This window comes from Triticum aestivum, chromosome 5D (assembly GCF_018294505.1).
Source record: "Triticum aestivum cultivar Chinese Spring chromosome 5D, IWGSC CS RefSeq v2.1, whole genome shotgun sequence".
NCBI classification, from domain to species: Eukaryota; Viridiplantae; Streptophyta; class Magnoliopsida; order Poales; family Poaceae; genus Triticum; species Triticum aestivum.
In genome coordinates this window covers 546,890,279-546,918,229 of record NC_057808.1, presented here as the reverse complement: position 1 = coordinate 546,918,229, position 27,951 = coordinate 546,890,279, and the positions used below count along the sequence as shown (strand labels likewise).

At 46.1% G+C, this 27,951-nt stretch overlaps 1 protein-coding gene, 1 long non-coding RNA gene and 1 other non-coding gene across 18 annotated transcripts; 1 reads left to right on the top strand and 2 right to left on the bottom strand.

Moving 5' to 3' along the window:
- Positions 1-9,717: 9,717 nt before the first annotated feature.
- On the bottom strand, positions 9,718-16,739 carry LOC123123721 (uncharacterized). 16 transcript variants are annotated; one of them, XR_006460782.1, is made up of 7 exons: positions 16,247-16,733; positions 14,212-16,155; positions 13,991-14,048; positions 12,103-12,175; positions 11,123-11,253; positions 10,640-10,753; positions 9,718-10,165 (listed from the first exon to the last, which is right to left on the bottom strand). It is a non-coding gene; the product is annotated as an uncharacterized lncRNA (long non-coding RNA). The 16 variants fall into 16 exon arrangements; XR_006460779.1 differs by having other exon boundaries at positions 10,640-10,823; positions 11,180-11,253; XR_006460769.1 differs by having other exon boundaries at positions 11,180-11,253; positions 16,247-16,730.
- Positions 16,740-17,066: 327 nt separating this feature from the next.
- On the top strand, positions 17,067-18,839 carry LOC123121179 (uncharacterized). Its single transcript, XM_044541101.1, has 2 exons — positions 17,067-18,281; positions 18,560-18,839. The coding sequence occupies exons 1-2, from the start codon at positions 17,067-17,069 to the stop codon at positions 18,626-18,628; spliced, it is 1,284 nt and encodes a 427-aa protein (XP_044397036.1). The 3' UTR covers positions 18,629-18,839.
- Positions 18,840-22,927: 4,088 nt separating this feature from the next.
- Positions 22,928-23,009, bottom strand: TRNAS-CGA (transfer RNA serine (anticodon CGA)). Its single transcript has one exon. It is a non-coding gene; the product is annotated as a tRNA-Ser (tRNA).
- Positions 23,010-27,951: the final 4,942 nt, after the last annotated feature.

The following is a 27,951-nucleotide window of genomic DNA, read 5'->3' as shown; positions in this document are numbered from 1 at the left end:
TATGCCGACGGCTAAGCTCCAGTGGCATTGCTACCCCCACGGCCTCCGTACCGCCTAATCCCCAGGGCCGGTGTCACAAGCGTCGCACCGGGTACCGGGTCCCATACAGACGGTAAACTAAGAATCTAAAAATGTAATAATTGAATTGATTAAAAACTCCGGTATTCATCATTGAAAATGTACTATCACTGTGAAACCTTTAGTGCCCGGGCACCGGGCCGGCTGCCCGGGCACTGAAAGTTTCACAGTATTTGTCCATTTTCTTCATATAAGTCTAATGAATACCGGAGCTTATAACGTATGGATTAGTGAACTATTTAAACAGGTCAAATTGCTATTCCCTCGGCGAGGTGGGACTATTTTTTCAAAAAAAAGTAGTTGCCATCTATGCCGTCGGCATAGCCGTCGGCATAGGCCTCCTATCTATGCCGATGGCCTGGCCATCGGCATAGAGCCACCCTTATCCACTCGATGGCCCTCTCGCTGTCAGGTGGGACCACTCCCATGCCGACGGCATGGCCGTAGGCATAGATCCACCCTTATCCACTCGGGCCACGCCGTGGCCACTCGTTCAACTGCCCCTCCTCAACCACTCCTCCTACTCCGACCCACGCCGCGCCGCCGCCCGACCCCGACCCCCACCCGCGCCGCCGCCGCCACCGGATCCCGACCCGCCGCGCCGCCGTCTCCACCCCTCCACCCGCTGCCGCCGTCTGCCCCCTTCCACCCCAGTCCCCCTCCACCCGCCGCCCCGGCCGCCCCTCCACCCGCCCCCCTCCACCCGCCGCCCCATCCGCCGCCTCTACCCGTCGCCGCCCTCCATCGTTGCCGCCGTCCGCCCCCCTCCACCCAAGCCCCGGCCGCCCCCTCCACCCGCCGCCCCGTCCACCTCCTGCTGCTGCTGGTGAGCTGGCCGCGGCCGTGGCTCCGGCGAACTCCGGCGCCCTCCCGGCCCTCCTCTGCTGCTGGTGAGCACAGGGGAGGCCTCGGCCGCCCACGCTCCACCGTCCGTCGCCGGCCCCTCAGACACCACCTCCGCCACCACGTCCCCCGCCGCTCCCCTACTGCCCCCTCGGTGAGCTCCCCCGCCACCGTGCCGCTCCCCCCGCTGCTGCCTTGCTCCCCTGCCGCTATTGTGTTGCTAGATGAATGGATGGATAGATAGTTAGATAAATAAATAAAAATTTGTATGTTTTTTGTTCTTCTTGCTACTGTTTTTAGGTGGATGGATGTATGGATTATTTTTTGTTAGATGGATGCATGGATGTTGTTAGAATCATAGATGGTGGATGGATGGAATGTTGGTGAATTTTTTTAGAAACTTTGTTTGTCATAAATTTAATGTTAGGTCATGTTGATAAATGGATGTTGGTCAAGTTAATGATATATGAATGGACGGATGGATGTTGGACAAAATTTTGACACTTGACGGAGATGTGATGAGCTTGCTATTTTTTTATACTCATAATGATCTTGATAAAATAATTGAAGACAAAATTTTGAAACTTACTAAGATGTGATGATCTTGCTAAAAAAATGATAGTCATGATGATCTTGCTAAAAGAATAGAAGACAAAAGTTTGACACTTGACTGAGATGTGATAATCTAAGTTGTTTTTTCGGTGGAATTTGCAGGCTTTGTGGTGTCACATTTCACCGGAGTGGCCGTTGTCCGACGCGTTGGTCCCTGAGCATCCCTCTGTTGTTCGACTACTTCCTCTACAGCGGAGGGTGAGCTACAAATCCATCACCTCCTTTTTCATGTGACTAGATTTCATTCTCAAGTCAACTGGCGTAACCTAGGCGTCTCCCGTCCGAAAGGGTTGCATCGATAAATATGCATTCAATTGCATATTTATCACCGCAGCTCTTTCGGATTGTCCAGCGTTTTCCACGGACAGCCCGAGGATGTGTAGATTGGGTATGTTCTCCATGTTCTACCCCGTTCCGAGACAGGATTTCGGCGGCGCCTCCCCATTGTTCTCCGGAGCACATTCTCTCGGCTATTTGCCGAGACGTGTATCTGGAGAACAGCGGGGAGGTGCTGCCGAAATTTTGTCTCGGAACGGGGTAGAATGGAGAACGTACTCAATCTACACATCCTCGGGTGGGATTAGGACCCATCTTTACCTATTAGAGATGTAGGTGGATTCAACGCGGTAGAAACTGAAAATTTGATGTGATTAATTTAAATGAATCCTTAATTATGTTGTGTGGCTTGCAAAAAAGCAGAGGATGGCAGATAATCAGTGGATGTACAGTGGTTTTATCCGTCGGAATCGAGTAACATCAGAGTGGATCGCGAAAACCGATGTGTATTTGAAGGAGATATTCCGTCGTCCAATGAGAATTATCCCACCATGCCCCTGTGCGAGATGTGCCAGACGTCACCGTAGAAATCAGACGGACATGAGTGAGCACCTTCGCACGCACGGATATATGCCAAACTTTGACATGCCGCCGATAAACATAGCCGAGCAGGACCGTGGTAGAGAGGAGGTGATGCGACAACGCATCGATGGATATGAGGACGACGGGGTCAGGGACATGCTAGATGATGTCATTGTTGCAGAAACGGGAAATGCGACACCTTCAGAGAATGAACCGGAGGAGCCGGAGGCAACCGCAAAGGCCTTCTTGGAGGTCTTGGCCTCGTCGAAGAAACCTCTTTATGCGGGTGCGAAAATATCTCAGCTGGATGCCATCTCGCAACTGATTGCAGTCAAGGCTGAGTACGGTTGTAGCCAGAAATGCTTCGAAGCATTCTTGGGAGTATGGGCTAACAGCCTCCCTGAGGGTCATGAACTGCCGAAAAGCATGTACGATACAAAGAAAATCATGAAGGCACTCTCTATGGATTATGAGAAAATAGATGTTTGCCCGAAGAATTGCCTTTTGTTTAGGCACGAGTATGCGGATGACAAGTACTGTAGGCAGTGCGGTTCGTCTCGGTACATTGAGGTGGTCGGTGAGGATGGTGAGAAAAAGCAGCTAACCATCCCCGTTAAGGTTCTTCGGTATCTTGATTTTATAAAAAGACTGCAGCGCCTTTTCATCACGAAGGAGTCTGCCAAAATGATGAAGTGGCACAAGGAAGGTATAAGGTACAATCCAAAAAAATCGTACATCCATCGGAAGGGGAAGCATGGAAGTCGTTCGATGAAGAATACCCCGAGGAAGCAGCCGAGGCTGGGAATGTCAGAATAGCCATATCAGGTGATGGGTTGAATCCATATGGTATGTCGTCCAATCCATACAGCTGCTGGCCCGTGTTTGTAATTCCGCTCAATCTTCCTCCCGGTGCCCTAATGCAACGCAAGACCATGTTCTTGTCGCTCATCATTCCGGGGCCTGATTATCCGGGGAAGCAATTGGGTGTGTTTATGCAGCCGCTGGTGGATGCTTTGCACCATTCTTGGTACTTTCCGACGTTGACATACGACCGGGATCTGCAGAGAAATTTCTTGATGAAAGTTTGGTTGCACTATTGCATGCATGACTTTCCCGGCTATGCTCTATTCTGCGGATGGTGTACAAGTGGGAAGATGCCATGCCCAGTGTGCATGCAGGCTCTGCGAATGATTTGGCTGAGTAAGGGTGGCAAGTATGTAGCCTTTGACCTGCATCGACAGTTCCTCCCTCCAGACCATCCAGACAGGGAAGACAAGAAGAACTTCACGAAAGGCCGGGTTGTTCATGAAGTAACCGAGATTCCAACATTTTCGGGGGCAGATGTTCTTGCTCAGCTAAAAGCTCTCCAGCCTAAAGTCAAAGGCAAAGGCAAAGCCAAAGCCAAAGGCTTCGAGGGATATGGTGAGACGCACAACTGGACTCACATTACCCCCTTCTCGCAGCTTCCCTATTTCAAGGACCTCAAACTTCCTTACAATATCGATGTGATGCACACCGAAAAGAATGTGGCAGAGTCCCTTTTCCACACGATCCTCAATATTCCTGATAAGACGAAGGATAACGTTAAAGCTAGAGCCGATCAACAGAGAATTTGTGATAGACCACGTCTGAACATGAAGCCTCCCACAGGCGGTCGAAAAAACTGGTTCAAGCCAGATGCTGACTTTGTCCTTAAACCGCCAGAAAAAAAGGAAGTACTTATCTGGCTGAAACACATTTTGAAGTTCACCGATGGTTATGCATCGAATATAAGTAAGGGAGTCAATCTTTCAACGGGCAAAGTGACCGGCCTGAAGAGTCATGACTACCATGTATGGATTGAGCGGATAATGCCGGTGATGGTTCGAGGCTATGTCCCCGAGCATGTCTGGCGAGTGCTTGCCGAGCTAAGCCATTTCTTCCGCACGCTCTGTGCTAAAGAAGTAAGTAAAGACGTGATTGAAAAATTGCATAAGAAGGCACCGGAGTTGATAGTCAAGCTAGAGAAGATCTTTCCGCCAGGCTTCTTTACACCGATGACACATCTCATTCTGCACCTCGCGAACGAGGTATTGTTGGGGGGGCCTGTGCAGAATCGCTGGCAGTACGGCCCTGAGAGACAGAACAAGCATCTCCGACAGAAATGTGGAAACAAAGCTAAGATTGAAGCTTCCATAGCTGAGGCAGTTATCCTAGAGGAGGTGTCAGACCTCAGGACATCATACTATCCAGACCACGTTCCCCATCTGCATAACAAGGTGCCTCGATACAATATAGAAGAGCCGAAGTATCAACCCAGGCTCCATCTATTCAACGCGCAAGGTGGGAGGGCTGGGGCCTCGAAACCTTATAACATGCCACGACAAGAGTGGGAGGACCTCATGTTCTATATCTTGCACAACATCAGGGAAGTTGAGGAAGTGTGGATGAGGTAATACCACTACACCATTCCTTTATGTCTTCCACATCATCATGTTTTATGTTCACTTAGTCCCGGTCTAACACCGCTTTTCTTTTTTTAGTGATTTCGTTCAAGAGGAATGGACGGGAATGAATCCTCCTACTGAGGCGGAGGCACTTACTCTTCTCCGTCATGGAAACCCTGGACGTAAAAATTTTGTTGCTTGGTTCATGGAGAAAGTAATTTTCCACACTCCCCTATTAAATACCTAGTTCAACATTTATTAGTTAACTAATGCACGCAACAATTTCAATTATACTTGTAGGGAAAAGATCCGAACATATCTATGGATGATGAATTGAGATGGGTTTCCATGGGTTTTGACCCTGCCGTCATGACATGTAAAAAGTATGATGTGAATGGGTATCGCTTCCATACAGAGGAGCACCAGAACAGCCGGCCTGATCCCAAAACTATAAATACCGGAGTGTACACCCCCGGTCAAAATTCAGTAGACTACTACGGAAGGGTACAAAATATATACGAGATTAAATTCCACCAGGGGCGCGAGACCCTAAGTCTGCCTGTGTTCAAATGTCGATGGTTCGATCCGCGGGAGGGGGTAAAACATACGCCTTCCATTGGTTTGGTCGAAGTTAAACCATCAACCGTCTATGCCGGAGCCGATCTCTTCATTGCGGCTACCCAAGCTACACAAGTATATTATCTGCCTTACCCATGCCAGAAAGAGTACCTAAAGGGTTGGGAAGTTGTGTTCAAGGTGTCGCCACATGGTAAGCTACCGAACCCGAATGAAGACGATTACTACAACATTAACCCCATGACATACGAGGGAGTGTTCTATCAAGAGCAACCTGATGATGATGATGTGGTTAGAAACGATGACGCTAGACCATTGGGTGATGATGATGTGGATCCAAACGACGACGATGCACGGAATGATGGTGAGACCATTGTCAATGAAAATGACATACTTATGCTAGAAAAGTTAAACGAAGACGCTGACGACGAGGAAGAGCCTCCACCTCCGTCAGACAACGAAGATGATATGATTGATAGTGATGATGAGACGGACCGAGAAAGAGGTTACAACAGTGATGATTCATATGGTTTCTAGCAGATGTACGTGTCAAGTCTTTTTTTCTATAGTTTAGGAATATGCCTTTTTATGCATTTTTATTAATGTGTTTATTATCATGCCTTTTCCTTCATTTCATTAATTTACTAATTGCTTATTCTCTTTTCAATGCAGGTTCGTGGAACATGGGCAAGGGGAAGGCCGACGGCGTGGGTTTCCTACGCAAGGTCGTCGGCCTGCCTAGTCGGAGTGGTCGAGCACGTAATCCTCCCCCCGGCTACTTGACGATGACTCCTCACAGGGAGGTCGAGGGAGAGGTGCCCCTAGAGGAGGAGGGGGTGGGGGGAGAGCCCCTAGAGGGCGAGGTGGTGGGGGGAGAGCCACTACAGGGGGTCGCGGCCAGAAAGAGCGCACCCTCACCGACTTAGGGGTGTTGTCTTCGAGGCCATCCTCTAGTGAGGTACCCTCCTCTGGTGAGGAGGAGGAGGAGGAGGAGGAGGACGAGGCAGGCGAGGAGGAGGAGGAGGAGGAGGACGACGAGGCAGGCGAGGAGGAGGAGGTTCAGGATGGGGCCGAGGAGGAGGTGGAGGACGAGGACGAGGAGGAGGAGGATGAGGAGGAGGTTGGGGAGGGGGAGGCAGGCGAGGAGGAGGGTGGGTGGCGGGGAGGGGGTTGACAACAAGGGGTGGCTGCGTGGTAACGCAAAGCTACCAAAGCAGGTTCCTGCTACTGAGGAGCAGAAGTGGCTCATTGAGCCCACGGGGAAAGAGTAAGTGCCACTTTATAATAATTTCATTATTTTGCTTGTCACATGCTCATTCCGGTTGTTATTTATTTTGCTTGTCACATGCTAATAGTTCATTCTTTTGCAGCAACTGGATATATTCTAATGGGGTCCGTATTCCCAACGGCCTCATCACCGTCTTGCTGAAGTTACACTGGCCGGGGTTGTACTGTCCGGATCCAGTCAGGCACCCGAACCATCGGGTCTTGGCCACGAGCTGGGAGCACTGGGAAGCGGCCCTCCACGCGGACCATGGGACCCATGCCAAGGCCGTGATCACCACTTTCTGGGTGAGTTCTCTTCAGAAGCACAAGTCCATTCTAGTTTCATGAATGATTTAACTCATGGCTTCTTCCATTCTTGTTTCGTGCATGATTGTAGAAATTCTATCGAGTTCTCCCGGAGCACAGGGCCAGAGCGGACCAGATCGTGCTGCGCCAATGCAAGAAGAAGGCCCGCCAGATGCAGTACGAGGTGCGCTATGTGGCCATCTCGACATACCATCACGACTATCTTGGTGTGAAGATGACCAAGGAAGACGCGCGGAGGATGGGCATTACCTTGGAGAGGGACGAGTTCTTGAAGGTAAGTATAAAAGATTTTTCATTATGCTTTCATTACCTTGTGGTACATTTCACCGTTTCGTGTTGACATGCCATTATGCTTTCATTATGTAGGTGTTACCAAATTGGTGTTATGGAAAAGACGAGTCCTGGGCGGCATTGGTGGATCTTTGGTGTGATGAGGCTGGAGCCTGGGCGGCTATGAGAGTCAAAAACAAGGCTAACCGAGGGAAGGAGGGAGTACATGCTCAGGGAAACCGAAACCACTATCTCCACAAGGCAGTTAATGTATGACTAACCCCATTAAACATTCTTCTTCTTCTATTTACCATCACTTTCTTATGTATGACTAACCTCTGTTTGGTGGTGCAGGAGGAGAAACTGAAGCGGCCGCTCTCACACATGCAGGCGTGGGAGATTGCCCATACGCGGAAGGACCCCAAGCCTGGCGAGCCCAAGTACTACGGCAAGAAGACCGCGCATAGGAAGAAGGCCTACTCCGATGGGTATCTGGCGTTACATCCTGACACACCTGACCCCATTGCGGCGGATCTGGACGAAAGGGTGGTGGTGGGCATGGGGCCGAAGGAGCACGGTCGGGAGGCGGTTCTCGATGCTGTGATCACTCCTACTATCTTCTACACACAGCTCCGTCGGATCGACCCGACCCTGAGCCAGCGCACGAGCACGCCCATGAGCAGTGCACCGTCACAGTCCCTCTTTCAGGAGCAGCAAAATGTAAGTATTTTCCCTTTTATCTTCATTGCTCACTTTATTTTCCGCATTTAGTAGTTTTATGAGTTTCATCATGTCATACTGTAGGCCTACATGGAGTACACACGCCAGGAGACCATGGGGTGGCACGACCGCCTTCATGCATACCATCAGCAGAGGAATCGCCAGATGCAGCACGCTTTTCAGGAAATGGCGGCCGGCAGGTGTCCTCAATGGCCATCAGCAGAGGGTCCTCCAGCACAACCAACGTTGCTGACCTTTGAGGAGTTTGTGGCACATAACGCTGGCCCCTCGCCCCAATCTATTCACTCAAAGCATATCATGCCTTTCAACACAGTCATATATCCCGTTAATATGTCTTTTCAACATCCAGGGAACCGGTGGATCAACCGTTGGCGGTGGTCTTCGCAGCACTCCCGAGTCACGGAGCCCGACCACTCCGATCCACGGAGGCGGAGGCGGAGGTGGTCTTGGCGGTACCGCTGCCGCTAGCAGTGACGACCTGAGCTTCAGCGGTCTTGGCGGTGACGACCTCCGCGGTGCTTGACGTCCTGGCGCTTAAGCCTTTGGGTCACATTGTGGCGGTTCTCGATGCTAGGATACTTATATGCTTGTGATGTTTCTTATCTTATTGTTGTTTGTGAGATTCTTATATGCTTGGTGGTGATGATACTTATATGTTTATGCTTTGCGATGCTTCTTATGATGTGTGATGATGAATTTGTTGTGTGATGCTGCTCCTTATTGTTACGTGATGCTGCTTCTTATATATGCTGCTTCTTATATATGCTGTGTATATTCAAATGAATTGAGCTGAAAAGAAACAGAAAAAAGAAAAAAACTGGACAGAAACTATGCCGACGGCCTGGCCGTCGGCATAGGCCTGGCGTGAGCTCCCAGTGGCCGACACGTGGCAGGTCTATGCCGACGGCCTAGCCGTCGGCTTAGTTTGAAACTATGCCGACGGCTAGGCCGTCGGCATAGACCTGCCCCAGGAGCGCCCAGTTTCTGACACGTGGCATGTCTATGCCGATGGCCTAGCCGTCGGCATAGTTTCAAACTAAGCCGACGGCTAGGCCGTCGGCATAGACCTGCCCCAGGAGCAACGGCTTCTCGCCACGTGGTGAGAAGCCATTGGTCAACACTTGACGGCGGCCGCCGTTAGGCGATGACGTTGCCGACGGCCAGGGCCGTCGGCATAGATGTACGGCCACCGTCGGGATAGGGGCTATGGCGACGGCCTTTCTATGCCGACGGGCATCCTGGCTACGCCGACGGATATGTTGCCGATGGCCCTATGCCGACGGGGGCCGTCGGCATAGGCCTGTCCCGACGGCTAGTCAGGGCTATGCCGACGGCCCTGGCCGTCGGCATAGGGTGCGATTCCGGTAGTGAACACGGTTTGCGGATGCTTCCCGCCCATCACGCCGAAACAGCCGTGTACAAACGGAACATGTGCAAGGTGCACCGCCCACCCACTGTTAACTTAGACGGTGCTGTCTACATATGCCACGTTTGTATTGGGCATATCAATTATTATGTCTCTATACGCTCGCATTTAATACAAGTTGGAATGTGTCGCTGTCCCATTGGCACGCCTACCGGGCGCAGGCGAGCTCGTCCATACCATCGCCGCTCTCAGAGTTTCCCTTCACTAGATGACCCGTTGCGCCAATGGCGCAAAGGCCGAGAGTGAAACCAAGCTTTCAAACCATGCAAATAAGAATATTTAGTGACCGAATCCTTGAAGCATAAGAAAATTGACTTTTGGATATGATGTTCATACATAGCATATTACATAGCCTGGTCGCTTTATAGGCCAAAAGAAAGGCAAGAGATCTCTTCAAAGCTACATAGGCAGAGATGCATTGTATAGATAGCTTTGGCCACTCAGCTTATGGTAACTAAGATATAAAGTCATTCACATCAGGTAGTGTCATTAATTGTAGCATGTGCCATCGGTATCGTAAATGACCTCATCGTCTAAGCAACTCCTCGCGGTGGGTGTGTTCGGTGGGCTGTCAATGGCAAAGCAGAAACCTTCCCTATCATCTTACAATACCCAATAATAGTTGCTTCACGAATAAGCTCTACACGAAAAATATACCCTACTACTCATTTCTTAAGCATGAGCTTTTACAATTGAAATTCTGGAAGAGACTCCAATCTTGGAAAGTCGCAGTCGTCATACACTGCATGCAGTTTTTGTTTAGGTTAGTCTTAGATTTCCTCTTCCATGCATCTTACTACTAAGATCTGGTTTGAGAGCATCTTTCTTATATCATTGAATCAAAGGGTAAACATGAATGCTAAATAGAATTTGTACTATACAAATGCGCAAGTAATACAAAGTCCAGTAATGAACACAAATCACTAAATCAAAGGGTAATGTTTTACAGAAAAGAATTCCAAGAGGTGATACAACATATAAGCATTTCAAATTTAACTGCAAAGATTTTTAGTAAGAAAGCTTGGATTGTCTAAACTATTTTTCATAAGAAAGCTTAGACTATTTATAGTAATGTATGTGATCATAACATCAATATATTCTCAGTATGAAATATTGGACTGTCTATTTACAGGAAGGTCTAAAATTTTAATCGCAGCTTCATTCTTTTGCCTATATTTTCGGAAGCAGGGGTGCTAGAGATGGTAGGTGTGCTGACCTGCTCAATCAATGGGGAATGTATAAATGTCGAGCTTCCCAAGCATAGGGGTGCTACGGTTCTATGTTGTGTCCCGCCTGGAAATGAGACTTCGACGGGGCGCATCAATCAACTCTAGTAGTGAAGACAAAAATAAGAATAGGAATCCAACGGTCAGAACGGAAATCGAAAATAGAACACCTTGCTGCAGATTAACAACACAGTAAATTAGCATTACAAAAGCATTCAGATATATCACACAAAAAAGTTAGGAAAGTATGTCTTGTACTGTAAGCAAACATGGAACAGAATTTTTTACAAAATTAACAGGATGCAGAATCAAAGGAGGTGCACACTGACGGAAAGGTAGAATGATCTTCATAGCTAATAAAAACAGGACATATTTATTCCAAGAAAGCACGGGACGCCAAGTACAAATGTGGAATTACTGCCTATTGTTCTAGATTAAAGCAAAAATTAGTAAAAACCAGCACTGCAGAGGACCTTCAAGTTATATTTTAGTGAGCTCTAACAAGAACAAATGGCAGGACCAAAAACAACCTCCAACCGAGCAGATGATGAACCAACAGAGTAATAGATGAAGACCAAACAGCAGATCAGAGGACAAAAGCAACCTGTGGCAGACAGAATAAATGCCTTAGGAGGGTGAAACACGAACGAAAAGAGTGTGTATAATCAGCAAACTACATAGATAATAGGCTAATTATGCTTGCAATCAGTATAAGTATAATTAGCAACTACTATCTATCCATTACTTGAATGGAGCCATGAGCCACTTTCATTCATCGTAAATACGACGGCTGCCCCTCTCTAGTCTTCTGTGCCTCATCTCATGATTAATTCTACTAATCAGTGATTTGATTCAGTTGCTGTCTAAACCAAGACAATTGTATCAAAGCACAACACAGTACATCCTAATGTAAGATCTCTAACTAATAGAAGCAAGCACCTGTCAATTTATTACTATTATTCAAGAAAGAACAACACGCCTGAAACACAGTAGGCACATCAACTAAGTTGACGCACACATATCTAGGGGCACGCTGGCACGATCACATTCAAAGAATTAATAATTATAAAAATCCTGTAGTGTATGTCACAACTATAAGTATTGTGTTCTCACCTAAAACTATCACAAAAGAGAAATAAAAACAGAGTTGCCAATATAAATGCATGCCAATGCACAACACCACGGGTGAATATTTCCAAAGACAAGCAAACATATAAGTTTAGCCGGACACATGATATTTAGCATGCTCATACAAGCACTTACGCAAACAGTTACAACAGGCTTTCATAAAGTGGACTGGAAATCAGGGCAATAGACATGGAATATTTCTCTATAGCTAACCAAGAGTGAGACATGAATGACAGAGAAGCGGCATTGCAGAAAACATGGAATTACGGTACAACCGAACGATACAAACATAAAGAGGGACTGTAGCATTTATTTTTCCTCTTACCTTAATATTTCCTTCAACTCTGTTGCGTTGACCTTGTTGATATGGTCGGCCAGCTCGTCCCTGTGACTGCAACCTGCACATAACAAAGCACAAGTCACAGCAAAAGAAAATTACCCTCCACATAACAAAAAAACTAATGAGGGAATGTCATATTATAAACAAAGACATTAAAGAACTCTATATGTGTAATAACTAATAAATAAACAATTATAGAGAGCTTGAAGGAAATTATTACAGAAACCAACCGAGGCCTTTTATTTACTAATTAAAGATAGAAAACAATTTAGCAAAATCCACTGGAACAATTGAACTACAGGACTGAATCAATGAAACATAATAACAATTGCAGAAACTAAAGGTAGCATTTTAGGTACTAATTAACCCTGGGAATATAATATATACTACTTAGTCAAATAACTGAATCAAAGTACGTTGATAGGAAGAAAAAGAATGGAGATGTTTTAGAACCACGGCTACACGTACATGACATACATCTGAAAAAGCGGAAAAAGAACAGCCTAAATACAACATAAGCAAACAGTCAGCGAAAAGACCTACGGAACCCTGAAAGCACAAGTTCATTTTATTGGATGGTGAATTAGGTCGTATGCATTAGTGAAAAACAGAAAAGGTTAATAAACATGCATGTATCAGTGAGCAACAAGGATCACTATTTGCACATGCAACAACAAACACCTACTGGACCCTAGAAGCAGAGTTTCATTCTATTAGATAGTTAATTAACTTGCATGCATTAGTGAGAAAAATGAAAGGCTTATAATAGCGATCATTAGTGAGAAGAGAAGAAGCATTTCATGTGTAAAGAGGAAATGTTCGCCCGTTGGATCCTAAAGAAAACGTACTAACGCAACATCAATAGTTGTCGTGCTAAATTCAGAAGCACACATACTGAAGTAGGTGGTGGTCTGCCGGATGAGGAAGCATACTACACCAACATCAATAGTTGTCATGCTAAATTCAGAAGGCAACCCCATCTGAGTTGATCATATATAAATAATGAACAAGCAAATAAGAAGAAGAAGCAGGTAGCATGGACTGCACACCGACCGCCAAAAGAGATGGCATGCACGAGCAAACCACACAAGCATGGATCCGAAACTAAATGATCTCACGCATCCAAGAGCAATTTGCAGGTAACTATAAGCAAAGCTTCCTAACAAAATCAGGGGGATAACCCCACAAGCAGTAGTATGAACAATGTTGGTACAATTCTAAGAAAATCTGTAGACAACAAGATCAGCTATCAATGAATTATCCTAAGAAAACATGACCAACAAAAAAACAAAAACTATAATCCCATCTAAGTTTGCAATAAACTGTAATCCCCATCTCACCACGTTTTTCTTCTCCATAGCGATATCTCTGCAACCTTCTTTAGCGAACAATATGTAGAAACAAAATGGAACGTGCTGGCTGTAACATAGACAGTCTAATACTACAAGTGAGCCTCTTAGTTCCTATTTTGCACCACAAAACTATCGATGCAAGAACAGTCAGCAAATGAATTTTTATTTCCCCCCTTTTTATGCTTTGTAGCAGCATGTACAAATGTTCATAAACTGAATAAGTTTAATTCAACATAAAAAGTAACAATGCATTTTTAAGAGGTTTATAGGTTCAGTCATCTAATGGTTAAATATTCAGAGTGTAACGCTGAAGGCTCAACACCACAACCTGAAGTGAACATACCTAGTGGGAACTGATAATCTTGAAAGCAATGAAAAAATAAAGAAAGAGTAGATGCGTAAGGTTTTTATGGTACATTCTATCGACTAAACCTTCTTTCAATATCTAAAATCAGCCTGCAAAGTACATAGCAAAAAATTCCTATGCTTGTACACACTGCTAAGCTAACCATCAGACTTACTTCAGGAATGCATGCTCAGGTCCTTGTTAATGTCAATGAATGCACAATGTCCTCAATTCTGTTGACATCAAAAAGAAAATGTAGTGCCAGCAAAATTAACTGAAGGTTTGCACTTGACTAATATCCCATGAAGTCAATGCAATTTCCGAAATGCTATTTTAATGGAGAGCAGAACTCTTAGACAAGAAACAAAAAATTCAAAGGGCGTGATGATTACTTACCATGTTTAATTACTTGTTGTTGAGATATACTCTCCATCCTTTGCTTCAAGTTATTTTTTTCAAGCTCGCCAATATATTGTGTTGAGTAAGAAAATCCATTTCAGCGAACACTTCTATCGCTTCTAATTGTATTATTCAGACATGAATATATTCTGAACATAGATAGGGCATTGTGCAGCATAAATCAATAACCATCTTGTTTCCATGATATGTGTAATGGCCCTTGCAAAAACAGGTCTTGTACTGGTTAGTCTTTACTCTAAAGCTCCTCTGAACATAATTGTATTGCATAATCTACAATGAGCACGAGAACTGATAGATATATAAACACTGAAATTAAAATTGCCCATGTAGTTAAAAATGGAAACCACATGAAGCAAATAACCAATAAGCATAAAGGGCCAAGAGCACCAATAACCAACTGACATACTTTCAGTCGGCAGATTTTTTATTTGAAGCAACCAAGGTAGAATGGAGCTCCCTGCATAATATTCATGAAAATAGTACACTGATTTATGCAATTTGATAAAAGTACAATATTGTACTGTGGATTCCATTTGTAATTTAGCAAAATTTTGGTAAGTGGTCACTCATAGGCTAACTGCATCCCATATTCTTTTAGCAACTTGTTCTCTATGGACTGCATTGATAACTATCCAGGGGAGAAATGAACATATCACTAATGCGAACATGTATGGTAGTGGATTCCATTTGTAATTTAACAAAAATTTGGTAAGTGCCTAAGTGGTCACTCTTAGGCTAACTGCATCCCATATTTTTTTAGCAACTTGTTCTCTATGGACTGCATTGACAACCGGTGGACTGTTCCTGGAAGTACAGGTCAAAACTTCTCTGAACAAATGCAGCAACACAAACATTCAATCGTACAAATCCATGACTTTCTCAATTCCTTTTACACGAAGAAACTGACCGGTGGACTGTTCCTGAAAGTATAGGTCAAAACTTCTCTAAACAAATGCAATAGCACAGAAGATTCAATCCTAATACTAATATGTGATGGTTAATAATGGTGACCGTCAGATTCGATAATGTAAAAGGAATCGAGGAAAGAGTCATGGATTATATATTGTATCCCATTTACCTTGTTGATTGGAAGATTAACGCCAATGATAGAGGAGTTCAGCTTGCACATTCCAAACACGAGACATCTGATATGTTTAATGATTACAAAAATACAAAAATAGATCTTGTTTCCATGATATGTGTAATGGGCCCTTTCCAAGCACGAGACATCTGAACATATTCCCCGCAAGTGATATGATTACAAAAAAGATAAAACATGAAAATGTTAAAACCATTGCTATCATAACTTCCAGACTGGTAACACTAAATTTATGTCATATAGGTTCAGAAATAGTTTCACGCAATTATAACAAATAATACCAGAACTCACAAAATAAAACCTCATGAAACATTAAGAATCCTAATACAGTAAGGTAGATGCCAAGTACAATGATATGGCTATGCTACCAACAATGATATTTTGTCGAGGTAAGCACAACTGAAATCTCCATCCTTGCGTGTATGCATATGAATGGCTACAACCAAAGCGACAGCCCCATCTCCATGCCTAGTGAATAAAGCTACATAAATGGTACATCCACCAAATTATGAGGCATGCGTGGTCAGTAGGAGATGGTGGAAAACCTGCAGAAAATACTACTCTTGGTGAAGGCAGAGGCATGGCTTTCTATTCTGGTACAACTGAGATGAAGAAATCATGTATGAAGTAGAAGCTGACCTGTGTGGCTTGAGACCTTGGATTTGGGCGGATGTGGTACCCAGCACCTAATCTTATCACGTGCTGATGGCGTCCTTACCCACTTGAGTCCATCCATTCTCGGTAGATGCACACATGGGGAGGCGCCCGTGCAGCCTCACGTTGCCTCCTCGCGGGGACAACCTCCTCCTCGCTATCCCTATCTGCATATAAAAACAAAAAAGAAAGCCATGAATTAGTGGATGAGCCCAGATTACTATGGAAAGATGAGTAAACAGTGAAGAAAAAGCTCACCTGTGCCGAGCGTCTCCTCCACGAACTGCCGGCCATCCTCGACCGCTCCTCTTCTGCACGCAGCCGCCGGGGTGGGGCTTGACCAGGGTAGGATCCTCCACTGCACTCGCTGCAGCAGCCGCTCCTGCTCTCCTGCCGGCGACCTACGCCCGATCTGGAATCACGGCGCGCGGTGCCGGATGCCGGCGACCTGCGCCAGATCCGACTGGATCGAGAACGTGGCAGCGCCCACGCTACTGCACCTCGAGCGCCGGGGAAGAGGCCGGGAGAAAAGGCAGCGGTGCGAGAGGCCGTGAGGCGGCGGGGGACCGAGGAGCAGGGGAGGCCGGACGACGCGGATGGGAGAAGAGTGGCGTGGGGCTCGAGGACGGTAAAGGATTGGTCCTGGTGCGCTGTGTTTTCGTGTGAGGATTGGTTCTGGCTCTCCACACAGCTCCTTTGTCCAGCCCCATCTACCCAATACGCTGAAGTGTGGGCTCAAACGGCAAATCGGGACCACCGATGCAATAGGGAGAGACCAGCCGAGTACAAAAGCGGAAATCTATCCCTCATATCGCCCTTGCCCAATCCTGAACAGCTCATCGCCAGCCAATCATTCACGTAGCCTTCAAATAAACCCATCCTTTGTTTGTTGGCCCCCACATGCTCAGACCCCACTTGTCATCCTCTCGTGAAGCTGCTTCAAGTGTGAAAGAAAGATGACGGTTGACCAATTGCCAGCAGCCAAAAGCACTGTAGTGAATTCGCGAGCGCAATGCCTCTGGGACAGCGGGTACTCTAGGAGGCTTTATATGTTAGATTTTTATTAGGAAAAAAAATAATGACCCCATCGCACACACCACACTCCACATCGATCCCCTCTCGAAACCCCCGCCTCCGCCGCCCACCATGCCGCCGCCGCCGGCGGCACCATCGCTCGGATGAGCTCCTCGAGGAGATCTTCCTCCGGCTCCCGCCGGACGAGCCCGAACACCTCGTGCGCGCCTCCCTCGCAAGCAAGCTCTGGCTCGGCCTCCTCTGCGGCCCTCGCTTCCGCGGCCGCTACCACGACCACCATGGAGCTCCCCCCATGCTGGGCTTCCTCCATACCTGGCTGGAGAGCTGGGAGGATCAAGGCCCCGTCCCACACCTCACCTCCACCACGAAATTCGGCGCGCGCATTCCGGACCACGAACGCGACTACTCTCCGCTGGACTGCCGCCATGGCCGCGTCCTTCTTGGGGATGATGTGAATCAGATACCCATGGCGCTCGTCGTCTGGGACCCCATGACGGGCCGCCGGAGGGAGCTGGAAGCACCCGGCCTGGTGGTCGACAGCCACCGGGCCGCCGTGCTCTGCACCGTGGGCGGCTGCGACCACCGCGCTTGTCACGAGGGTCCCTTCCAGGTGGTCTTTGTTTGCGTGGGCTCGAAAGGAGATGAGGATGATGATTGCGTTGCGTACGCTTGTGTGTCCTTGCCAGAGACCGGTGACTGGAGCGAGCCGTGCCCTCTATTTGATCCGTGGGGCGAGCCATGCCCTGCTCTTCTTCTTCCGGCCGAAACATTCTTCGAGCCAATGCCCCCTGTCCTCATCGAAGAAGCAGCACTTCACTTCATGCTTGAGGTTGTTGATGATGATAGTGTAGGAATTCTTAAGTATGACTTGAGCTCTCATAGCTTGTCACTGATTGATGCACCGATTGAGGGTTCTCAAATTGCCACTGCCTCTATCCTCATGGCCATGGAGGATGGCAGTTTGGGGTTTGCACATGTCAGTGAATCAACACTCTATCTGTGGTCAAGACTGATGGATTCCGATGGAGTTGCTTCATGGAGTCAACGTACAATTATCAATCTCAGAAACCTTCCCATCCAAAATCCCGAGGAAAGCCTTAGACTGGTTGGATCTGTGGAGGGCCGTGATGTCGTCTTTGTGACCACGGAGCTGAGCATCTATGGGATTAATGTTGAGTCGCAGCGATGGAAGAAGCTATGGAAGAGAAAGAAATTACATGCTCTGATTCCATACATGAGTTTCTATACAATCCAAAAGGTATAGTTGTATCTAGATATCCTTTTTTGTGATTGGGAAACAACTGTAAGCAATACTCTATATAGGTTAGTGGAGCAAACAAAACAATGAATCTCTAATCAGATATAACGTTACAGTTCAACTGTTCCCAATCAAACTTTTGAGTCCTTGGTAATTACAGCTAATCAATCATGATTACTTAACTGGCAATTTATCCCTCAAAAAAAAACTTAACTGGCAATTTATATAGTACCATGTTTACCCTTTTTGGAATCACACTGCCAAATCTATTTTTGCAGAAAGGCGGCCACTCTCATCAAAAAGAAAGATGGCAAGCTTGGAGGCGACAAGGGTGTTGTGATGAATAAACTTGCAGAAAGGATAATCTTGTAATGAACCTCCAATTATTGCAGATGCAGTAGGAACCATGTGCTCTGTTGTTTTATTTGCTTGAAATGCATCTGCAGACAGCAGCTTTGTCTTACCATTTTGAGAACTCTACAGTTTGCTCTCCCAGCACTCTAAATTTATCTTTCAAAGAGATACGTTTGAACTTTGGTGAGTTGAGATGATGGTTTATGCATGCTGTCTCACTGATATGCCTTAATTAATTTAGTGAAGTGTTAACTTTTTAGCAAAGCAGTGTTACTGACGAGCATAAGACGTAAACTGAATCTTGAGCTGTATGTTCAAGGAACTACATATATGGGGCTGTATTGCTACCTTGAGATCTTTTAAGTTTTTATTTTCCTTCAGCAGCTCCACAAAACTGCATGAAGATCTTGAGTAGTTCGTTATTTGTTGCATAATTTGGGTCCATAGTGCACATAATAGTAGACTCAGTGTCCATTTAGTGAGATGAAGATGTTCATATGTTTGGTCAGAGTGCAATGCTACAGTGATCATTGCAGCTGTTTTAGGTGCATTCTAATTTCCAGTTTGATTCCACTGGTTTTCCTTCTTAGATAAGATCTTTTACTCAAAATCCGGAACACGTATTTCTCTATGTTTTTCTGTACCTAAATTACATGGAAGAGGTGTAGTAGTTCGTTGATCGATCTTGTTCGTCCTTGATGGGAAAAACAAGTTGCTTTTGGAGTTTGGCTGTTTTTCTGCACTCACGTGTTCCTCATATTCGGATCTTATTAGTGCACATTGCTAGATAATTGCTTGCTGTTCTGGGTATTTCTGGGGCTTCGGTAAGATATCATGTCCATTATGGCATACACGCATCAACAATGGTTGGGGTATGCTGAAGTGGGGCATGGTGCTCGACATGGAATGGCTGAACCCAAGCTCGCTTGGACAGTTTAGAAAATCTGAGAACTGTGTTTTGAAGTTTCAAAATTTTCTAAAATGAACCACTCATGTACATAGGGTAGTATAGCATTTACAGGCAAATTTTTGTGATAAAATGTGCTAATTTGTGTTTTCACAAAATGTATATTCCTGATTTTGTCAGTAAGTTTGGTAAAAAAAAATTGTGTGTCCGTAAGGGTGATCCTATATGTATCTGAGTTTTGGATGATCAGCAGTGTGAAACCTTGTCCTGAGCTAGGACTTTCTGTCGATCAAGAGATGATGATGGCTTGTGCACGGCTTGATTATAGATCTTAATTAACCATATATGGGAGGGCACGTCAGGTAACCATTTTTGTGAAAGGGGCATCAATTGAAAATGCATCAATTTAGTCTTACCATTTTGAAAACTCAACAGTTTGCTCTACCTTTGATTAGCTGATAATGATGGCATGTCTAGAGAGTGTTTTCTCTAACCCAATAGATGATGATGGATGTTGGCCCCACTGATATGCGTTGACTAATTTAGTCAGTGTTCTTTCTCTTACCAAAGCAATGAGTATAAGATGTAAAAATTGAATCTTGAGCTTTATGTTTAGGGAACTACAGATATGGGGCCCATATTGCTGCCCGACGATCTTCTAGCTCTATCTTGCTTCAGTAGCTCCACAAAACTGCATGAAGGTCTTGAGTAGTTCTCATTTTGTTGCATATTTTTGGCCTACAGTGCACATAATAGTAGACTGCAATGCCTATGTAGTGAGATGAAGATGTTCATATGTTTGGTCAGAGTGCAATGCAACGGTGATCATTGCAACTCTTTTGATATTCACCGATTTTCCTTCTTAGATAAGATAGATCTTTTACTCAAAATGATGACCACACATTTCTTTATGTTTTTTTTACCTATAATATACAGAAGATATGGTTGTGTTTCAGATGTCTGATAGCTAGTTAATCTTGTTCATTCTTCATGGAAAAACGAATTGCCTCTTGAGTTGTTTTTTGTAAGCATTCACCCGTCTCGTATTTGGATCTTATTAGTGCCCATTGCTAGGTAATTGCTTGCTGTGCTGGTATAACTGAGGCTTCAGTAAGATATAAATGTCCATTATGGCATAGAGCTGCTAATGCAATTTTCAAGTTTTATATCACACACCTCGAAAATGGTTGAGTATGCTGTAGGGCAGAGTGCTCGACATGGATTTGCTGAACCCAATCTGGTTTGGGCAGTTTAGAAAAAAAAAATCTGAGAATTGTGTTTTTTTTTTTACTTTCAACATTTTCTAAAAAAGAGTCGCTCACGTACATAGGCTCTTGTTAGCATTTATGTGCAAATTTTTGTGATAAAAAGTGCTAATTTGTGTTTTTCGCAAAATTCATATGTATGATTTCTTTCGGGAACTCTTACTTTTGTGACTGCATGCAGTACCATTTTAAAACTGTATATTTTGCTCTCCCAGCTTTGGTCCAATCTGTAAAATCCTCTCCCAGAGTAGTTTCAGATGATCAGCAGAGTATAAGGGATTGTCCTGAGCTAGGATTTTCTGCCGCTCAACAGATGATGATGGCTTGATTTTAAATCTTAATTAACCTTGTGAGCTGAACTAGTACTGCATGTCAGTTGCTGTTACTGCAGCAAATTAGCATTTTTTGAGCAAGGTAATATTACTGCAGTACTCTTGTGGTCGCTTTAGTTGTCAGTTTTTCTTATTGAATATTAGTGATACTTGTTGGCAAGATTATCTTGTGGTCGCTTTAGTTGTCAGTTTTTCTTATTGAATATTAGTGATACTTGTTGGCAAGATTATGAATGCAAATTCATGTTCTTGTAGTAACATAGTCCTGTCCAATCTTTTCATATCAGTAGAGCTAAACCATATTTTATTACATAGTAGTATTTGAGAAGGAAATCGTTTACTGGCATCTTTTTGGAGTGGTGACAAGTTATTCATGTTTATGGAGTGGCTCTGCGTACAACCACGTACAACCATGAGAAAGGATTGGTCCTTGCCGGAAGAACATCTGCTCAGATTAGCTTCTCCTGTTACTAGCTCCGTGTACCAATGTAACTGCCTATTTAGAGCGTGTTCGGACTCTCACCACTCCTCAACTCCACTCAAAGAGTCGACGGAGCAGGGCCGAAGGCTCTAAGAGCATCTCCAGCCGTTGTGCCTCCCAGGAGGCGTTTTTTCTGCCTCCTGGGGATGCCCCGGCGAAAGTTTTGCATTGGGGGTGTGATTTTCTCCAGTCGTCGCCCCCCTCCCCCCCCACGCGTACACCTCCCAGGCCACGTCCGCGCCGCTCCGGCCATGCCCAAGCCGCGCCCGTCCCGCCAAGAGCAGCCGCTCCGCCCACACGGCCCGCCTGTGAGCCACCGTCGCGCCTGAGCCGGCCCCCGCCGCTGCGGTCTCGCCTCTGCTGCGGCCCGCTTCATCGCGCCGTCGCACGCCTCCCCGAGAAGTGCGATGCTCTAACTCTGCAGAGTTGAAAACGAGGAGTGGAGGGAGCGACTATTTTGGAAATCTCAGATCTTAAAAATCCTGGAGTTGATAAGATTTACAATGGAACTGCCACCGCCAAGTGAAAAACGGTTCGAGTGGCACACCTGACTCCCTTGTTTCTGTCTCTGCTCCACCGGCCGCTAGCACCACTAGTGCCTCCCCACCGAGCTACTCCTGGATCGGGAGCAGAGCTAGCTGTCCAACAGGTTTTTCTAGTGCTATCTAATACGTGGAGCAGCATTTTGAGTGGAGGAGCTGGAGTTGAGGATTCGGAGGACTTGGATCAGTTCCGAACACGCCCTTAATAATAAGATGATCTGGCCTTACCTGAAAACTAGATTCATGAAGCAGCCCAAAGAGTGCATCCTCCTGTCGAGGGCGTGGTACTCGCGTGATGACGTGGTGCACCACGATGGCAATGCTAAGATCAAGGATTCAGCAGCCAGCCTTGTTGAAGAATTCCTGGAACTGTCTTGGGGCTCATCACCCTGTTACGGCTTAGACCACTGATCGATCATTGAGTCTGATTGCTCTGCAGTTGTGAATGCTATCAATGCCTGTGAAATCAGTAGATCAAATTGGTGGGTGGTATATGTGGAAACTAAGGGAGCGATTGGAGCTTACATTACATTGTCCGAGAAAATACTAGTGAGAGCAACCGAGTAGCACATGACATGAGCCCTCTCATTGATACCCCTTTGTGAAAGTGATTGCGACCTGATGATTCCCAATTAACATAAGCTCTCTTTTACCCCTAACAGAAATCAAATTTATGAAGAAATAAACAAGGGTAGAGCTGCAAATGTGTAGTGAGGTAGAGTGAAAAAAATGCTCGACCGAGAAAAGAGAAGAAAAAAAGCATCGCGTCGACAGCAAGATTCAAACCTGCGCAGGCAAAGCCCAACAGATTTCGAGTCTGTCTCCTTAACCACTCGGACATATCGACTAACTGTTTAAAGATAAAACTAGTTAGATACTCCCTCCGTCCGGAAATACTTGTCGGAGAAATGAATATATCTAGATGTATTTTAGTTCTAGATACATCTATTTTTATCCATTTTTCCGACAAGTATTTTCGGATGGAGGGAGTACTTCTCATTTCTTTTATCTACACTGCTTTGCCCAATCCAAACGCCCCAATTGAGCGGCTAAATACAGATTCCTGGCTACCTGAATTTGAGGGGTAAAAACAATTTGAGACTCTTGCGCTGAATCTTGTGTAGACATTCTTACACGGGCCGTGCTACACGTCCGCCGGTGGATAACTTGAAAATATGCACCCCTCGGTAGCTCTTCCCGTCCTTATTATTGCAACAAAGTAGGAGCTGCGGAAACCTTTGCAACAGAGCTCATATTGCAAAAACATCCAACATAAGTTGTGTTGCAGTTTTTTTTCGTCTTTACTTTTTTCAACATAGATGATGTTGCGGGAAGACTTTTGCAACATGAATGATGTTGCAAAAGTTAGAGCAAGAACGTCTTTGTAAGATAAGGCTTGGGAGGAACACCAGAGGCATCTGCACTCGATGGATCCAGATCCAGATCCTCCAACATATGAGTTGTTGCGGTGGGGAGGCCGCAACAAGGGCTCAGTTGCAAAACCATAAGAGACATGCATCACGCGAACGAGGCGGCGGACACCCGCCTGCGATCCGCCAGTTGAAGCCAAGTGTTTTCCTTCTTACACTGAATCTCCTCCGCACATTCCTATACTGAATTTGTGTGCACATCCTTCCACTCTCCAACACTACTCATTAGTTCTTCTAGAATACGCATCAACATGTGTATTATATATTCATAGGAGACCCTCTTACAAAGCAGATTCAGCTGTGTTGCTTTATATATAAAGCGGGACGAAAGCCTTTTTCAGTATATTCATAGGAGAAAGGGCAAGACGTCCACCATACAAATTGCTAAGGCAATTACTCCCGACTAACCCGCCTAACTAATTCCGCAAAGGTTTGCGACAGGTCTCCTATAAACAAACCCACTATAAGCCAAGCCTTTCCCTCCTCCAAAATCCTCTTGAGAACCAAAGCTCTACATGGCGTGGCCTTGTTGAACACAATGTCATTGCACGGTGCTTCCAAATTTCCCACAACACCAACAACAAAATTGCGTTGAAAATCCTTCCTGATACTCGCTTGAGGCGTGTGCGAGGTGCTCCAGGAAAGCAGAATGTCTGAGGTCCATGGCGTCCACCGTTCCTTCCCCCAAGCGTCCAGAACCTGAAACCAAACCTGCCGGGCGAACACGCATGCCACCAGGAGGTGATCAATGCTTTCCATATGTGCTAGTCGCACAACACTACTCACTAGTTACAAGGGTTAAATTTGTGTTGTCAAACTAAAATCAATATGCTGCAACAAAGTAGATAAACAAAACGGAGTGCACGGGGATGTCGTCTTCGTTACAAAATCTACATCTAACGAGGAAACTCTGACGAACATACCATCTCTTGCTCCATGGAGTGCCACCTCGTGAGGACCTGTGACGCTGAATTATCACCAACAAAGCCAAGTTTGACATTCTTGGCCATGGCCACAGAAGTAGATATAGACTTTATTCGAGTTAACAACGGCTTGGTCCCGTCGTGCCTTTGTAACTCTTGTTTGTGTGTTCTAGGAGGTCGCCTTATAGCTCGCAGCAGCTATAGCCTTAGCTCAACCTCTTTCGTCTTAGGTGTTTGTCCTCCTCTAGTCCTCAAGCACATTGTCGCGACCAAGGCGATCTCGTTGATCTCACTATGGCTGACCTCCTCAACAATTTGAGCATCCATGATATCCATGGCAGTTCCATCTCTGAGCCGTCCAAGAAAGTAATGACACAAGTTCTATTTCTCACCAAGACGGTCGAGGAAAATTGGCTTCTTCCTTGTTAAGAGCTCAACGAGTATCACACCGAAATTGCCAACATTGCTCTTCTTAGTGAGCTGTCCCGTGTAGTAGTACTCCGGGTTTAAGTACCCGAATGTCCCCTGCACGATTATGATCACATGAATATGGTCGATGGAGATGGACCTGGTGGTGCCAAAGTCCAAGACCTTCATGCTGAAAGTGTCATCCAGGAGTATGTTGGCCGATTTGACATCTCTGTGGAGCTGTGCCATTGGAGATGAACTCGGACACGAGAAGTGGCACCTCATACCCGAGGCGGCACCCAAAGAGTTTCACCATGTTGTGGTGGATGATCTGGGACACAAGATAGAAACCTCATTGATAAACTGGTCAATCTCACTCTGTTGTCGGCATGGTGCTTGGCAGGGCACAATGGCTCGCACTGCATCTGGTGGCTCTACGTCTGTTGATGGATCTAGCGCCTCGTTCTAGAGGTTGGTCGTCGGTGGTCTCCGCTAGGTGCAGTTGGTTGTGGTGGATCTCGATGCTTCTTCGCTGATGGGCAGTTCTGATGTTGGTGGCGGTTGGTGGGCTTGCCGCACTGGTGCGGGGTGATGTGCAGCTGAAGTGGTGTGGGAGCTTGGGTGGAGACCTTGTCTCGGCCTTGTGCCGTGACCAGCGATAGCGGCGGCTGCGGTCATTGTTAACCTTCCTGGAGGCATCATTGCTTTGCGGGCGCGCGGATCCGGACATCTCGGCCTCTACGGGGAAACCCTTGATCTGTGATCGGACGATGGGGCGCCTTGGCGTCGTATTTCCTCTTGGGGGCTTCATCTTGAGAGCTCGACATACGTGGAGAAGGGGATCATAGCATGCAAGTGTAATAAAATAAAGATGCGGTAAAGGAGCATGGAGATGGGGATCACAAACACATTGTTTATCCTGAGATTTGTTTTTTTAATCTTAACGCAAGCTTACGTCCTCATTAGAGGAGATTCAGACGCAAAGTCGGTCACTAAGATATTGGTCACCAGAGGCTCACCTATCCCTCATTGGCCTAGGTCACCAATCACTTAGGGTATATCTTCACACAATTCTCGGCTTATTCATAGATTGAAGGTGTTCGGTCGACCCTAACCACTGGTAGAAAAAGAGGCTTCCATACGCCCCCATTAGTCCCCAAAACAATCGAACCGCGACCAAAGGGGTCTTTAGTCGCGGTTCGGGAGGAGACCCGCGACCAACTATCTGGGCCCAGCGCGCTCGGTCGACAGCTGGCGGACGGGAGGGGCTTTAGTCCCGGTTGGCCTGGCCAACCGGGACTAAAGGTCCCCGAAGGCCTTTAGTCGCGGTTGGCCAGGCCAACCGGGGCTAAAGGCCCAGCCAGCTGGCGGACGGGAGGGGCTTTAGTCCCGGTTGGCCTGGCCAACCGCGACTAAAGGTCCCCGAAGGCCTTTAGTTGCGGTTGGCCAGGCCAACCGGGACTAAAGGCCCATCCCTATATATAGGACTCAGCTCACTTCACTTCACTCAGCTCACTTCACAATTTTCAGAAGGGGGTGGTGGGTTTGCTTTTGGTTCCTCCTATGCACACAAGGTGTTTGATGAAATGCCCGAGAGCCTGAAACAAACATGATATGAAGTGTCCGAGCCACACTTGAGCTTTCTCATTTATTTTTCCTCCGCGATCGCGGTTAGCAACTTGAACCTTTCATGTGTCATTGATAAAATATGCATGTGTGTAGTTCATTGTTTAATTTGTATTATTTCTAGCTAGTTAGTTTAACAAATGCATGATGGTTAATTATATACTTTATATAATAATAATGCAGATGAATCGGCAATGGATGTACGGTCCCCGACTCTCCGGCGAGTTCACTACGGGTTTGAAAGATTTCCTCGTAGTGGCAAATGCGAACAAGCAGCAAGGTTTTATTATCTGTCCATGTGCTGTCTGTAAGAATCAGAAGGGTTACTCCTCCTCAAGAGACGTTCACATGCACCTGCTTCGGCACGGTTTCATGCCAAGCTATAATTGTTGGACCAAGCATGGAGAAAGAGGGGTTAGAATGGAAGAAGATGAAGAAGGGGATGATATCGATGACAACTATCATGATCATTTCGGTGATACTTTCATGGAGGATGATGCTGAAGGTGGGGAAGGGTTAGGTGAAGGTGAAGAAGAGGCACATGATGAGCCCGCTGATGATCTTGGTCGGACCATTGCTGATGCACGGAGACGCTGCGAAACTGACAAGGAGAGGGAGAATTTGGATCGCATGTTAGAGGATCACAAAAAGTCGTTGTATCCAGGATGCGATAATAGTCTGAAAAAGCTGGGCTGCACACTGGATTTGCTAAAATGGAAGGCACAGAAGGTGTAGGTGACTCATCATTTGAAAATTTGCTGAAAATGTTGAAGAATATGTTTCCGAAGAATAACGAGTTGCCCGCCAGTACGTACGAAGCAAAGAAGGTTGTCTGCCCTCTAGGTTTAGAGGTTCTGAAGATACATGCATGCATTAACGACTGCATCCTCTACCGCGGTGAATACGAGAATTTGAATGAATGCCCTGTATGCACTGCATTGCGTTATAAGATCAGAGGCGATGACCCTGGTGACGATGTTGAGGGCGAGAAACCCAGGAAGAGGGTTCCCGCCAAGGTGATGTGGTATGCTCCTATAATACCACGGTTGAAACGTCTGTTCATGAACAAAAAGCATGCCAAGTCGTTGCGATGGCACAAAGAGGACCGTAAGTCCGACGGGGAGTTGAGACACACCGCTGATGGAACGCAATGGAGAAAGATCGACAGAGTGTTCAAAGATTTTGCAGCTGACGCAAGGAACATAAGATTTGGTCTAAATACTGATGGCATTAATCCTTTTGGCGAGCAGAGCTCCAGCCATAGCACCTGGCCCGTGACTCTATGCATCTACAACCTTCCTCCTTGGTTGTGCATGAAGCGGAAGTTCATTATGATGCCAATTCTCATCCAAGGCCCTAAGCAACCCGGCAACGACATCGATGTGTACCTAAGGCCATTAGT

Excerpts from the sequence above, each read along its gene's own strand:
- LOC123121179 (XM_044541101.1), top strand. The coding sequence starts at position 17,067 with ATGACCCCATCGCACACACCACACTCCACATCGATCCCCTCTCGAAAC. Across the intron at positions 18,282-18,559 it reads GTTTCTATACAATCCAAAAG|AAAGGCGGCCACTCTCATCA; the intron begins GTATAGTTGTAT and ends CTATTTTTGCAG.